This window comes from Phasianus colchicus, chromosome 4, assembly GCF_987193195.1.
Source record: "Phasianus colchicus chromosome 4, bPhaCol1.hap1.1, whole genome shotgun sequence".
Taxonomy (NCBI): Eukaryota; Metazoa; Chordata; class Aves; order Galliformes; family Phasianidae; genus Phasianus; species Phasianus colchicus.
The window spans coordinates 60985739-61002123 of NC_143439.1; the positions used below are offsets into that span (position 1 = coordinate 60985739).

Genomic DNA, 16385 nt, shown 5'->3' on the forward strand with positions numbered 1-16385 from the left:
CTAGTGCAAGTTGAAGAGCCCTTCAAAAGATATCAGAGTACCTGTCCAGCTGCAGCTAAGAGCACACCAATAGCTTCAAAAATTCAGCATCAACTATACAGGCTTACTGTCATCAGTATTTTATGATTTACTAGCCAATACTAATAAAGCAATAAAGGAAAGAGACCAGAAAACTATACATAGCTAAGAGAAACCGCCTTGTACTAATTAGAAACAACGTGCAGTCTGATGACACTTTATAGACTTCAATTACCATACTCTGCAGGAAGGAGCTTTCAAACATCTGTATGATGATTATTTTCCACTGGGATGTCATTTACAGTGCAAAGTATTGAAAATAGGGCCAAAAAATCAATTATAATCTGTCTAAATGAGCATATTCTTGATCTAAGGGATTTGAACTTCTGTGTGGAAACTGGCTTAAAAAGAGAGACAGAAACTGATTTGATTCTGTGTGTGTCAACAGCAACAAAAAAAGGCAGAAAAACTTCTCATATCTGATTTGACAAAAGTTAACCTAGGGAGCATTAAAATCATGTTGTTGGTTTTTTTATATAATATATAAGAACAGAAGAGTTATATTAGAAGCCAGGCCTAACGAAGCAGTGACTAACCACTTTCCTTATTGAAGTTTTAATGTTAGTATTCAGAATTACTTTTCATTGACCAGTATTAATTGAATGAGTAAAGATATGCACATAGTAGGCAGGAGTACAAAATTAGATATCTTATTATTTCTAAATTGTTCTAGACAAGTATTTTCACATTTACACAGAAAAAAAATATACTAATATGCAAAAGTAACAGGGAGAAAAAAAAAATCATGCAGTAGGCAATTCATTTCAGTTGGTCAGCATTTAACATATTAGCACAGAGGACTAAGGATTTTACCCTGTAAACAAGGGAAACCGGTATAATGTGGAAAATCAAATTACTAGAGAAAATACAAACGTAAAAAAAACAACAAAACAAATTACCATTTTTTAATTTAAAAAAAAAAAAAGAAGGCTTTTATGAATGTCTAGGAGGTTTTCTTTTCTTATCTACTGATTTTCAGACTACAGGCCTATTATACAGGATATGCTTGGGAGGCACGCAAGAGCAACGCCGAGTTTTTTAAGAGCAAATGGGAAGAACAGTAATGGTCAACCACGGAAATCAGCTAGAAAACATGCCAGGCATTGAATCAAGATCCTCAATAATGGTAGCAAATATGACAGCGTTAGCTAGACTGCACACAGCCAGTATGACCATAAGTATTTTGCAAAGCCAGTAAGACAGATACAAGTTTTCCTCTTGGAAGCAAAACTTACCTGCTTTTCTAAGGACAGAGTAAAGAACTACCAACATGCTGTGTGCTTTTAACTTTATTTTAAAATGCAAGCAGATGTGGACTGCAGAATCTTGCTTGCTGAGTCAAGTGAAAAGCATACTATTTCTATGTTCTAGGGTCTGCCTCCTGGTAATTAAGGAGGCACCAACCTAAATGTTGGCTTTGACCTTTAGCGCCCTAAGCAAGCTGAAAATCCAACTGAGAGATCATGCTTTCTGTGCATTTTCCCCCCTTTCTTCTCCCCTCTCGCCTTTCTAGTGATGATTAGAGAGAAACTGACACTTCCCCTCTGACATTTTGCCATGTGGTCAGACAGGACCTGGACCTATTAAATTCCCATTCAAACTTCACAGCTCATTTCTCCTGTTGGGTACCTGCAGAGAAGACTAAGAGGACATCCCAGAAAAATTATTTTATGAAGCTACTACTCAGTTTTGAAGCAGGCTACTATGCAGATGGCCAATTTTGAAATGACAGTGTGGTTTTTATGGTTAGGAAATGGAAAGCAGTCCAGAACAAAGATGAGACCTCCACCATCTTTGCTTAATCAAAGATGGAGAATTCTTTCATAATCCCTTCATTGCTATGAATCATCACAGTTGTCACTGGTATTCTGGAAAAGGGAACAATGTATGTACTATCATGTACTCCATAGCATTAAAATAAAAGTCTGAATTTCACATAAAATTCAACATAACTGGGCTAATGCAAGCTGTCTACAGCTGAATTTCAGCAGCACAGCAGTCTCACATGCTATTTTGAGCAGTAGCAACTACTTAAATAAGTAAAACCAGCAAGTGGCCACATTCCCTATTGTTGGAAATAACAAAGCTGGAACACCTCTAACAGGCTACCTAGGGATTACCTCAGCTAAATACAGCTTTGTTATCAGAAAAGGATTTTTTTCAGCCTGACAGCACCATAAAAACTTTCGTTCGTGTTGAATGACACGTGAGCAGATTGGTGTTTATAATTTTCTGCTGGTTAAAGACTCATTCTTGTTCCCACTGAAGTAAATGAGGCAAAACTGCCATTGATTTCAGTCAGATTACCAGCAGACCTTACAGACGCTAACCATCAGCATTTATTAATATGGAATTATCAGCATAAAACATATTGACTACTTGATCTAAATACTTCATTCTCATTCATCAAAACACTTAGTACAAACGAACAAAGACAGAAAACTAGGCCCAGACCAAAGGTCATGCTGAACTTATAAATTGCAGTGACTGCCGATACCCATTACTGCCACAGCATAAAGTGTATTGCACCCGATCCAACCAGGAGACATAAACTAGGCAGAAAGCACACAGCAACCCCCCTCTGTTGCCCAGCAGTTCCAATTCTGTATCAGCCAGCAACATCCTCCATCCTTCCACAAATAAAACATGAAAAATTCATAAAAATCAGTTCACACAACTGGCTGTTTAATTGCAGAATGCCTTTAAAAATAATAGTCAGCATGAACTATGACTATAAACAACACAACACTAGCAAAAAGCTCTTAAACTCCATTAGCATTCTTTCTAACTTAAAAGAAATAATTAACATACTATAAAGAAGGAAAAGAGTGGCAAAAATTCTGAATTTAATTATATGAATGGTATTCTATATACATTTAATTGCAAAGCAGTAACACAACCACTTTCATTACTCTTTACAGCTTCAGATAGCCATTAGCACAATCCCCAAGGTTCCTTGTGAATAATTAGATTAGGAAAGGGGGACTCTGATGAAACGCAATAGGATGTGGTACTTATGAAACAGCACAACCTGAATCCAGATGCTGACATGACAACATCATGAAGAGCTAATTTGCACATCCAAATTAATACCGTCATGATGATAATATAAAAGAAAGATATGCATATAAAATGAGCTACAGAAAATAATGTCAAAAGGAATTGAGGTCCTTGTATTACAAAAATACATCTTTTTGACACTTTCACCCAGTTGCAAAGGTGTGAATAGACTAAGTGTCACACTCGTGAATATAGCTCTACTTAAGCTGACTTATTAGGATTTACTCCACTGCTTGGCAACACATGGGCAAGCTGTTTATTAAATAGTTAAATCCATCAAACATGTGCAGCATTCACATAAACAGGTGAATAAATTTCATTACAGTTCATTACACATCTGTTTCCCTTTGACGCACTTAATGTTTTCATATTGTTTGGTGCTTCTTATACATCTATTATCCAAAAAAATCAGCTGTAATATATATATTTTTTTGAAGAGTATCCACTTGGGACATAAAAGATACAAATTAATAAGATTTTATAATATTTTAAACTGAGACAGATATTCCTGCAGCTCTCATGACTGGCCTATCTGCATATCTGCATAGTTAAGGAATCTCCTCAAATCCATTCAGCAGAAACCAATGGTATCTTGATAGAAAGGGAAATTGTCTTCGTCCACTTCTGTGGTTCTCTTTCATGTGAAGTTTAAAACACAAATAAATGCATACAAGGCAGGATCTACTATTTGCTACTCAAAAATACCAATATTGTCCCTTTGCTCTCTGCATTTTGTAGCATGAAACATAAATTTATCCTGTTTTCAGGATGCTATGCATTTGAGAATACACCCTCTCAAAGAATAGCACATTCATCTAAAGGATTCTCAACTTTAAAAATGATTTGAATTCATGTCAAGCTGATGGGATCCCTTTAGAATAATGAAACATTACACACAAACTCTGAAGAAATGTTAATACTACTACAAGGGGTACAGAAAAAACAGAAGGATAAGAGCAAACCAGCAAGAGTCTTAACACTGTAGGCAAAACATTAAAGAGGACAAAACCACAACTTGTGCAAATGAAATCATTTGCAATGTTCTTATGGTGGAAGAGTCTTCTTTACATGAAAAAAAATCATATTTAAAAATAATGATAACAATGTTCTACACATTAAGTACTTAACCCAGGAATAATCACCGACAGAAGGAGGTCAAGAGATTCATGTGAGATGCATGCATCTTATCAATCACTGCACTAATTATCACTGGAGTTTTATGAACTGAGACAGTTTCAGAATAGCAAACTTCTTAACTCTGTGTTTGGGAAGTCAAGATGAAACATGCTATTTTTGTACACAGCATTACACATACTACTTCAGCAACATGATTTACATGGGTGATTATTCATTCTAAAAAACATTTCCTTTTAAAAGAAGATTATAACTTCTTCCCTACTGCATTCTACCATTCTTGGTTTAGTGAGGTTGCTCCAACACTGTTTAAATCGCTAGGAGTTCCTTCCAGGGACTTCAAGGGAAACAAATCATGACCACAGTCTATGAGTAGAATATGTTAGCAAAACCGAAAATCAAATAACCAGCAAGACACATAGGCAGCATGCAGTGAGGAAACATACATGAGGAATAAGTAGAAGCATTTATGGCAATATGAAAGCATTTTCATGAGCTTTTGCTACTGCAATGCTCATGCTTCCTGTACTTATCTGCCTTTTTTTTGTCACCTCTTGCTGTGCTCTGTCTAAGTAGTGAGATTCTGGTGGCATGTTCATTTTAATCACCTATAAGGCATCACATGCTCTTGTGGCACTGATACGAATAAATAACACAAGGCTTTTATTTTGATAAGACACAGCTAACTCTCGAGGTATGCTGTACTGATCCAAGCAGAAGACAGCTTCAATCAGTGTAGCCCGTTATTTCAAAGGTCAAAAATTTAAATATATATATGTATATGTATTTTTTTTAATATAAAGCTCCTATGTGTCATTGCTAATAGTCTTCCCAGCATGAACACACAAATCTACACAACACTATGCCTAAACCCCAAGCTGTCATGCTAGATGTTTTTCTCTGCATGATGTGCCTGCTCTGCAATCTGTTCTCTGTAGCAGCATCAAGACCTGCTTCTGGACTTGGTGCAAATGGATGATATTTGCATTCCTTCATTCCCTCATCTGCTTTCCTGTAATTCTTCATGATGTGCTCAAAGACTGGGAGTTCTGCTCCAAAACATGCTACTCTTGAAATGATGATTTGATGGTTTTCTCAGATACTGTTCTGAAGTTCCATCAGCCTATGTCTGCATAACATTTCACACGCCAAAGAGCTGACTTAAATACAGATATAATTTCAAATGTTTTATTGCCAACTTTCCTCTGGAATGTCTCTTATATGAAATGTATTATGTAAAACTAAAACTCACCAAAAATCAGAGAATCACAGAACCCTTCAGTGACAGGGGCTGCCCAGAGAGGTGGTAGATGCCTCATCCTTAGAGACACAAAATGTCAGGCTGGATGGGGCTCTGAGCACCTTGATGGAGCCGTAAGTGTCCCTGATCATTGCAGGGGAGTCAGAGTTGGAGTAGACAACCTGATGGTCCCTTCCAACTCAAGTGATTCTATGATTCTATGATTACTAAGGTTGGAAAAGGCCGCAATGATCATCTAAACCAATCCTATCCTTTCAAAAATCCAGAAAGCACAGATAGCAACTTAGGGTATCATCTGAAGACACTAATTCTTGACATGAGAAAATACAGGCAGGAGGATTCTGTGAAATGTTTTATTATTACTTGATCAGATACCAAAAAGAAATAATAGGTAAAATGCATAAATCCTAAATTCTCTTGTACTTTCAGACCACTGCTTGAGTCCACTGGCCACGTGGCAGAAGATAACCCTTGGCAGAGGTGGGACACCCCATGGCATGGCTCTAAATTTTAAACAAACCTCTAAAGATATTTAAAGGTATTAATAGAACAGCAGGAGGTTGACTTTATTGCTACTTCTGTTACTTTCCAGCTGTATTCACTGGCATCAGTCTAGAAACTTCACAAAGGACTTATGCTGTTTTTTTCTTAACATAAAGAAATAATTTACAGATGAGATCTGCAATAAAGGTCACTGTTCATTCCCCCTCACTAGGTTTTTTATTATCTTCATTAATACTGCTTTCTGTCTGCAGACTTGAATCTTCAAGTGCTTTCTCATCTTTAACTTCTCTCACCTGAATACACCCATGGGAGTTATCTGAAGGGCAATACTAAGTATGTGCACATGACTTCACAAGATTTTTGTGCATACATCTGGTCCGATTTTCAGTGATCACGATTGAATCTTTAACTGTCCTTCTCTGAAAATCAACTAAACATACATCGAGATGCAAATTTGCCTGAATTGGTGACAGCGCTTCAGTCAAAGAGCATTCACACTTCTTTGGCATTGCAAACTGTTATTAAAAGAATCCCTTGGGAATCTATATGGTTAAATTCTTACTGAAGCCTTCATATCTCTGCACCTAGATACTATAGTTGCCCAAATTTCATAGTCATTAAAGAGAGACATGTCTAAAATACTACAACCTTAGGTTATTGTGACATCTTGCCTTGATAAAAATGCATGAATGTTACATTAAAAAAAAAAACAAAACCAAAACAAAATAAACAAAAAAACAAGCTAGCAGAAGGATAAGGATAATTGTCATGTCCACATCTGTTTAAAGCAAAGAAGTGTATAAGAACAGCTATTTCACAAGACTGCAGCTAGGTCTGGAATTTGAGAAAAAAAAAGAAATGTGTCAGCTGATGAATTACAAGCTTAATTACATCTGGGATAAGACATTTTAGAACCCAAAGGAAAAATGATTTGCTGGATGTCAGTATGCTCAGATGCCCACCAGTGAGCAGTCCCTCCTCTAACCCAAGGTTTCAGTGAAGACAACATACATGTCAACCACAGTAGAAGAAACACAAACTAATGAAAATGTGTGTAAGCTGTAATTACACTGTCTCAGTGAATGGCACTTGGGGTATTCTGAACAGATTGTACAAGTTAATTCACACAGGGCTTAATGAAGCATTCCCTGTTCTACAAACTTCACCACTTGATTTAATTAACCTTCATACCTATACACCACTACCTACCAATCATAAGTGTTGGAAAACCCTTAAATAAACTGCAATGCGTTGGAGCTACACTCAGTAGAGAAACAAACGCTCTGTTTTATTCACTCTGTTGTCTCAAAAGCAAACTGTAAGATTCTTAGATGGCAAATTTGGCCTTATGTCAGCTACTCCAAACATAAGATCTAATTTCTTAAAAATAAAAATAAAAAATTGCAACAAATCAGAATCAATTTATTTCCCAGATTTGCTAGAAGCGCGTTAACCATGAAAATAATTTGGGAGACTCTACCAGGATATTAAAATATGAGAGGATGCAGAACAAAATAGACAGCAGTCACATCTTAGTTTTGCAGGCAAACTTTTTACAACACAAATGGTGCTTTCCTGCTGACTTCAGAGAGTGAAACAAGTACCAGACACAGCCACTCATATCTCATTTCTTCCTATATGAGTATAAATTCCTGCTCAGACTCTCCAGAACTCAGGGCAGGTATCTAGTGAAAAAGTGAAAAAGCTGCCCTGTCTGTTCTTCTTTGGGTGGGAACAGAGTGAGGCAGGGAAACAGCGAAGCCTCATTTCACCATTTTCTGCTAATGAAGGGCAGCAGAAACTGCTGCCCCTGCACACTGAGAGAACAATGGCCTAGGAGCAGTCAGAGCTCCTCTCGGCAGGCAGAGCTCTGCTCAATTTACATTGCAGAGCTTTAATAATTGTGTACAACAAAACAGAAGTACCATACTTTTTTCACCTCCCTCTTTGATTAAAATTTACGTAACATATTTAACATTTTACTTCATTGAAAAAAAACACCAAGTTGAAATTACTTAATGCACAAATTAGAAAAACATTCAATATTGGCTTAGAGAATTTATGCAGCATTGGAGAAACATTATTGAATCTTTCACAACAGCAAAGAGTGAAGGAAAAGCTATAGAGATAATTTATGTGAATCTCCAAAGTCATTTCAGTAGCATCTCTCATAAAAAATTAATCTGCAAAAGTTAGCAAGCATGACACAGAGAAGGGGAACCAGTGGACTGGAGAGAAGTTGGCTGAGGGATAAAAGGGAAAGTTTGCCAGCCATGTGAGATGAGGAGTCTATTTGCATTTTAAAATTGAATCGGCATTTTTTTGGTCCAGTCCCGAGGACTTGCATTACAAGCAAAGAGAAGCAGAAAGATCTGCTTACACGCCTACACAGCAACATGGATTATTACTTTAAACAGAACAAAATCAAAACCACATCCAATAAAACAGAAAAAAGAATCCATATAAAGCAACTGCATTTGTGGTTACATTCTGTCACCCCAGACAAGAGACTTGGAGGAGGGGGCAGGAAACTGTAATAGAGGCTATAAAACAGGATTTTGAATTAAACGAGAATTCAGTCAACCCTGACAACTTAAACAGAAGGTACCAAATCTGTCTTTTTACTTCAGTGGTGCTACTCTATTCAGTTCATAACAGAATCCCAACCGATGTCAATGTCATTCTGGCAAAAAGGATAATAATAATTCTATTTATATCTCCCTTCAAGGCACTACGCGAGATCAGTCAAGCAAATTAAAACACACCATGAAAATATTTAAAGCATTATAAACCTGTATTTACTATTTCTCACTCCCGTAGAAAATTTGCAGTCAATGCGAAGCATTTTGTTTCACACAATTTATTGATGGAATCAAATGAGCACATGTTTTGCGCCACAATATAAAGAGAGGAGTAGCTAATCACACTCGTTTGCCTCCCTGAACTGATGCTAATTGCTCAAGGGCCAGCTTTCACCTTAGATATTCACTCAGCTCTTGGTCCTGGCAGCCTGGTGGTAACTTAAATCTTAATGTAACAGATACTGGAAGAAATATTGTGATGCCAGAAAGTGACATACTGTCAAGAGATCAGGGACACAGAGCACAACAGATGACAGTGCCGTTGCTGTGGACTATTATTGGGAGTGTTTGGTAGGAATATGGTTCAAGTGTAGAGCTGTGGAATCACTTACTGATAGCGTTATAGATCTTATTAAATTATTAAACCTAGATTCCAACCTCTACTTGTTTTGTACAACAATCACAGGTGATACAAACAACAGGTATTTTGTTTTCCTGACACTCTAAAAAATCAGGGGTCACTGTGTCCTCCATTTGCTTGTGCACCACAAAAACAGACCTCAATCTGAAACAGCCAAATCTGTATCATATTCTGTATATGGCTTCAGCGTTCAATGGACTGGAGACGTTCTTATTCTGGCGTGCAATTTAACAAGACAGTACAGAGCAAAATAAAGTAATAGACTTATAAAATCTATTTATAGTGCATATGTCCCAAGGAGATACAGCTAATAACTAATTCATTTCACATCACACATTTGAATGCAATATGAAAACTTCCCAGTTTCTTATCTGCACAGGAGAAAAGACCCCACTGTGGCTTTCTTTAAAATAATTAAGGATTCTTTACCAAAATATTTTAATCAAACTAAGTCTCTACAGAAGTCTTTTCTTTCCATGCCTCCTATCTGCTTCCTTAAGAGGTCCACAACTATTAAAGTTTTGATGAAATCGTTTCATAACAGCAGTTAGCCAAGCTATTAAATATGGTGCTCATTTTCCTAGATAATGCATTTGTTTATCATACAGTTTTCTCCAAGCTGGATTAAAATCCAATATATTATTGGTTTATCAACAGGAAACAAATGCTAAATAATCCAGTGAGCAACACAACTGTGCTATCTGCAGCTGAAGAGGTTTTGATTTAGCTTTCTGTTGTAGAGAAACAGATCAGCTAAGTATTATCCAGTGGACTAGATAGCTGAATACTTTATTACAAATGATTAAGAATTAAACAATTGATAAGAAAGAAAGATAGGGATATATAGTACCTAAAAACATAATTTGAGCTTCCCTTGCACTGCAACTGTAGCAACAGCAAAGCAGGAAACAGATACTATGCTCAGTGCAATGATAGTCTTCTAACCACTCCACAATTTCTGTTTTCTTTTTCTGTTCTTCCACATTCTGAGTGCTGTAACAGCTCAACTTCAGTGTGACTGCCCCAAGAACTGTGTGGTTTCAGCAAATATTGATGCCAAAACTGTAGCACAAATTAGTCTGCAGAAGATGCTGCAAGGAGACCCACTTGTGCTCTATGGAAGTGACCACTGTCAGGAAATGCACCCCGACGTGCTAGGAAAATAAGGGGCTTGTGGACTTTGTGCAATTACAAATACAACCACTGTAGAGTGCACTATGGCTCAAAGACTTAGCAAACAATGGCCCACTATTTAACCTGGGACTTGGGTTACTTTACAATTAACAGGTAAGTTTGCGTTAAAGGGCTTTGTGTTGAAATTGTAATTAATTGCTACAGAAAACAATGTGAATTAACTTCACCACTTCGTAATCCAGTGCCCTTAGGGTCCATAGTTCTACTGAGTAGCATGGCAACATCCCAATTTACTTTAACCACAGCAGAAGCAGCATAAAACATTATTTAAAATGCATGTTAAACATAAAAGCATAACTGGATATAGTGAGCTTACAGAGTTATTAATTTACATTAAATGTTCCATTAAAATGCTAGGAAACAACAGGGAAGAATACATGCACACATCCTGATGACAAAAACCTAACTGCCTTTCTACTGAGCAATCTGTACCAAAACTGCACTATAGATGAACGCTCATTTTCAAATTTATTGGCCATAAAGTTTAATGAGTAAAAGCTTAGTAAGTACGTCCTACATCCCTAATTAAACTTAAGAGAAAGAATACAGATCTCCTTCAATAACCCTGTAGGGTTTGATATTTTACCTCCTCAGTAGAATATTACATAGCATTAGGAAGCAATAACAAGGGGACAGCTGAACACCCAGTTCCAGAATCAGACCTGTTTTAGATTGTAAGAGAAGAAAACATTTTTTACAGTGAGGGTGGTGAGGCACAGGAACAGGCTGCCGAGTGATGTGGTTGATGACCCATCCCTGGAGATTTCAGTGTGAGGCTGGATAAGGCCCTGAACAACCTGATCTAGATGTGGTGTCCTTGTTCATTGCAGGGGAGTTGGACTAGATGGCCTTCAGAGGACCCTTCAACTCTAAGGATTCTATGATTCTGTGAGATACTACTTTATATTTGTATATGTTGATTTTTTCTGGGAAATGGAGAGGAAGCAATGTGAGGTTTGCTCATTTTTACACTGGGGAAGACTCCTGAGGTTTTCATGTGTTCTATTTTCACTTTTGCTGTTTGCTCCTTTTGTTATCTTTCCTACCCCTGTTCTCTAGTCTCAATCATTGTATTAATCAGAAAAGATGTACAGAAACAAAAAAAACCCAGTATATTATCTACTAATATTATTAAAGCAATGTATCTAAATTATACTAGCAACCTAGCAAGTAACAAGTTGTAAAGTGTAGGTATAAGGAGGCTTAAAAACAACTGCTAAATAAAACAATTGCAGTTGTTTTTCAGAATTTGTCTAAGCTAGAATACGGCCAGACATCGTGTTACACATTTACATGCAAAGATCCTATACAACTTCTGAAGACAAAAGTCAGCTTAGCTGTTCAGATTCCTAAATATATTAAGATAAGGGTATAACACCAGCTGTTCAAAGTGACTGCCATTTCTTAGTATTTAAAACTTTGAAGACATTGTGCTACCAAGTTATTATATTGACTGTCTAATTATGACTTCTGTCCTTCACCTCAGTGGAAGATTAATTTTTTTTGAAGCTAATATTTAAACTAATCTCCATTAATTGCTGCTGTAAACTAGTTAAGGGCTTCATTACACAAATAGGTAAGGAGACAAGAACTCAAAATAGAAAAGAATATTCTAAAAAGATAACTAATAATGTTGGTTAAAAGCTTTTCTCTGTTCTCTTCAAAAGTCAGAATTGTTTTCCCAGAGAAATTCCTGGCTGTGCATTTTTTAATATTTTGTTAAAAACAAAAAAAAGAAGAAGAAAGAAGAAAAAAGGAAAAAAAAAAAAAAAAAGGACAACACATAGGTGTGTAAGCCTCTTAGTTATTAAACTTGCACATTTTAATGATGAAAAAACACAGCACTGCATAATCTATCTAGAGGCATGTGACAGCACATCAGGTTTTTGGTACCTTTAATTATGCACTATCAGGTCACATTAGCACCACTCCGTAACACACAAATGTGCAAATATCTCTTGAAGACTAAGAAGTGATCTCCTCATGAAGTGTATTTATAACCACTGCACTGCAAGGGCACACAGTTACCGATCATCCTGACTCCCCATGATGTACCAATAGAGGCTCCTGATGTGCCAGTACATCAACTTGTCAGAAGCAGCTACAGCAGCATTAAATAGCAGCACTGTGAGCAAGCGGTCAATGGAGTTGCAGTGCTGAGTGTACATAAAAGTTCAGATCAGTATGCTGCTGCTGAGGAAGCACCACTTCAGCTGCTGACCACGTTTGCTGTATTATTAGATGGCAATGCAGTGAGATAAAAAGAACCACTACAAAAGCAAATGCCACACAATACCATATTATATACAGTTCTTGGATAGAGCAAAAAAGAATAACAACAGCCCTCTTTCCTGCCCATTGTTGTGAAGAACTGAAACCTCATTTCGAAACACTTTGCTGTGCCAAATTCATGCTCCAGCTGTTAATTTCAACAGAATTTAAAGCTTTGCCTATTCCTGGTCTGTAGCCTCATTGTCCACTTAGCATCATCTCATCAGTTCAACAAATCCATTTGGTCCTTTTGTTAAAGACCTATGGTTATATGGATGCTCTTCCACAGATCAGACCTACCTTCTGTATTGCATGCTTGATTGTGTTAGCAATTTTTTTTTATCTCCATAAAATCTCTTCAATAGTTGAAAATGGAAAATAACTTTCTATTATTCACTGCATCACTCTGCCCTAAACTTTCTTTGCTATTTACCTCTTTATGGCAAGGTCTCTCTTTACTGTCTATTCAATAGAGTAGCACAACCAGTTCTCTGCCAACCCACCTTTTCGATTTCTTTCACTGAACTATTCAAATCTGCATCCTCATCATTTCTTCCAATGATGCTTATCATCAGACCTTTGTGCTGAGGAACTGGAGCTAATGTGAGCTTATTATTGTCATGCTCTCACCCTAGTATTTAGCTGCAGCATCTCATGTGTTATTACAAATCTTTTGTCATATAGGAAGACTTCTAAAATAAAGGAAAAGTAGTTGGATCAAGCTCTCAAAAACAGTGACATAAGAGACTGAGTTGCCATGACAGTTTGAAGATTACCTTCTATAAATTTATTCCTTCACTGAATTACTACTGTGCTAAAGTAAAACTCAATTGTAATGATACACAAAAACACAAAAGCAGCTAAGAAAACACATGAGCAAACGTCCAACTTTCCCTAACATTTGTGCACTTCCCTACAGTATATGTTTTACATTTCGCATTTTCAATGTCCCTGGTATCTTTAAATTCTGTAATTACTAAATCCCTTTCATTTATTAGCAGGATTTAAAAATCGTATCTTCAGTCTATTACCACTGTTACAAAACTGTAGTACCAGAAATCTCTCATCTCACGACAGCCCTTTTCTTACTGCAGCATGTTGTTAGAGGGAGCCTGGCCCATTCCCTCTTCTCACAACAGGCATTAAGCAGCAGCACCTTAAGCGAAAGTCTATCATTAGCTCTAATTTCCTTCACCAGCTCCCAGACATTCCCCTATGTGGTGTTCACACTGGGAATGAGAAACCTCTCACAAGGTCTTTCCTGTTCAGAAGTTCTTTTGGCAGATTTTTCCCACGGACTGCAAATAGAGGAGTGTAATACTTTTGATAACCAGCATTAAATAATACCAGAATTTCCTTGAACAAAGAAAATGAATTTACTCTACCCACATGCTTTGACCTGCCAGTTGCTAAATAGATAGATACACAATAGACATTGAGACTTATCACGGAACACTAGGGATGGAGAAGGACAGGAAGGATTTGACACTGACCACCACAGGCCAGCTGAATGTCATCAGAGATTGTATCATAACTCAGCAACCTTATCTTCTGGCTCCACTAATAACAGAGAAAAAATTGCCTATTATCTGTATGCCAAAGGTTCAATCTATTGCTATTGATCGAAATGGCAGACATATACTTCAATTATTTGCTGTATTGTATTAATTAAACAGGAGAATGATGGGAGCTTTTCACTAGCCTCTCAGCAGGAACATGTATTTAAACAGCATTCTATTCAGAAGGATAACCATCTGTAGACCAGCTCTGCAAGCCTGAACCCCAGCTGCATTCATACTTTAGTATCTTTTTTCCCAGACAACAGAAAACAGATTTCATGTAGCAGCTTGAAAGCTGCATGCAACTAGCAAATCTTCTGTGCGTGACCTGCAATCTTCTTTATTGCGGTCATGCTCCATAGAATCAGTCTGGGATTGCTGTAGCATTTCCCTCAGCAAGATCTGAATGTTCACAAGAGGTCGCACATGCCAGCCAACCCAGCTTATGACCATCCACCCCAGATCCAGCTGCTATCCCAAGTGCATTCTGCATTAGGGAGAAACCATTGGAAGATTTTGTATCCAGGCACCACACCAATGTAAGGATGAGGCTCAACATTTGAAGGTACAGGCTGGGAACAGCTGCAGTTCAACATGTAGCATGAAGAACAGAGAAGAAACAACCAGGAAGCTTCCTCCCCTTCACCTGTAGCCAAAAGCTGACAGCTTTAAAGTTTTCCAATTCGATATCCAATATGATCAAAATTTTAACAGCCTCTGTGCAACTGCATTAATATTCAATCTATGTCATGCTCAGATCAAACAATTTTAAAAGAATTAGTCTTACGTTTTAGATCTCATGGACTATCCAAGCAGAACAAAATATTCTGGTAGATACCCACAGGAATATCAGAGGAAACAAGTCCTTTAACACATGAAATAACACTTCAAAAAACATCATGAAACCAGTATGATCTGTGATAACAAAACCACCTCCTCTATAGCTTAAAAGAGACACAGGTAAGAGACAGAGGGTACCCCTACAGAAAATAAAAGCAAAGAGAATTTCTAGACTCAGAATGCAGGCCAGCTGGCCTGAGATTGCTTGCTCATTGTCACAGCTATCTGAGATACCAAAGCAGATATAAAAAACCTAATGATTAACTATCACTTAACATAACAGTGATCCATTTTTTCTTTTGATAAGAATTGTCACCTTACAGTCAAAAGCGATGCTCTGCTAGAACAGTCTGTTTTCCTTTTACAATTGCTGAGTAAACAAAGTAAATGCAAATATATGCCAAAAAAAAAAAATGAGTTGACATTTGGTTTTGTTTTTTCACTTTTTTTCTTTTCTATATATAGTAAAACCATAAAAAGTTGTCCTGCCAGCACTCCCACTGTCTACCTGCCTCTGCAGACAAGCTGATAAACCACAGGAGTGGGTAAGTTTACCACCAAGATGCAAACTTGTTAGTAGCTGGCAGCACCAAATGCCAGAGCCAAGCCAGAAGTTTCTTTTAATTTTTTTCTTTATCTTTTTTTTTTTTTTTAAAGAATGCTTTTAGTAGGATGCAGGTGATAAAAAGACAGTCCACAACAATAGGGACAAACCATACTGTTACAACTATCCAAAAAGCAACAGAATTAAGAGTGAAATAAGATCAAAAATGGTGAGTATACATGACTGTACCTTGGTCTATCATTTGGAAGATAAAATTTATCAGTGCAAGCAGTGCAGCTTGTCTACTATATTTAGGGCTAAAACCAGATGGATTCAGTCAAGGAAATCTGAGGATTCTAGATGCCACCAGTCGCCTTGCGCACAAGCTTCCTTATAGCTTTCCCTAAAAAACAAAGAAATTCAAGACAAAAAAAAGGTGAAATTTTTCCTCATCTAAGGTTAATTTTTCAAGCAGGAACAAAACTGTTGACCCCATTAAGCAAGAAAGCACCTTGTTCTCTCAATCTCTTTCAATAACAGAAAAATACCTTCTCAATGGACTCTCCCAAACTTCTAAGAGTGTAAATCGAAAGCTTCAGCCCAGAACTCTCCAACTCTTCTGCTCAATTCCACCTGTTTAATTTGCAGACACTCAAGTGATTTTCCTGTCTCAAACTCTTAATCCTAAGGAGGTAAGAATTATTTCTTGAATTACCAG

General features: G+C 37.1%; 1 protein-coding gene across 12 annotated transcripts in view; it reads right to left on the minus strand.

The window, feature by feature from the left end:
• PPP2R2C (protein phosphatase 2 regulatory subunit Bgamma) overlaps positions 1 to 16385 on the minus strand; it is a 173557-nt gene that overhangs the window by 66308 nt on the left and 90864 nt on the right. For 6 of the 12 annotated variants that reach the window (XM_090139685.1, XM_090139684.1, XM_090139686.1 and 3 more), the window contains one exon: positions 15917 to 16070. The exons of 5 other annotated variants lie outside the window; for them this stretch is intronic. In XM_090139685.1, the coding sequence (XP_089995811.1) occupies positions 15917 to 15929 (13 nt within the window). In that variant the 5' untranslated portion in view covers positions 15930 to 16070. Of the gene's footprint in view, positions 1 to 15916; positions 16071 to 16215; positions 16231 to 16385 lie in introns of those variants that run through there. One more of the 12 variants, XM_090139688.1, reaches the window with a different exon arrangement.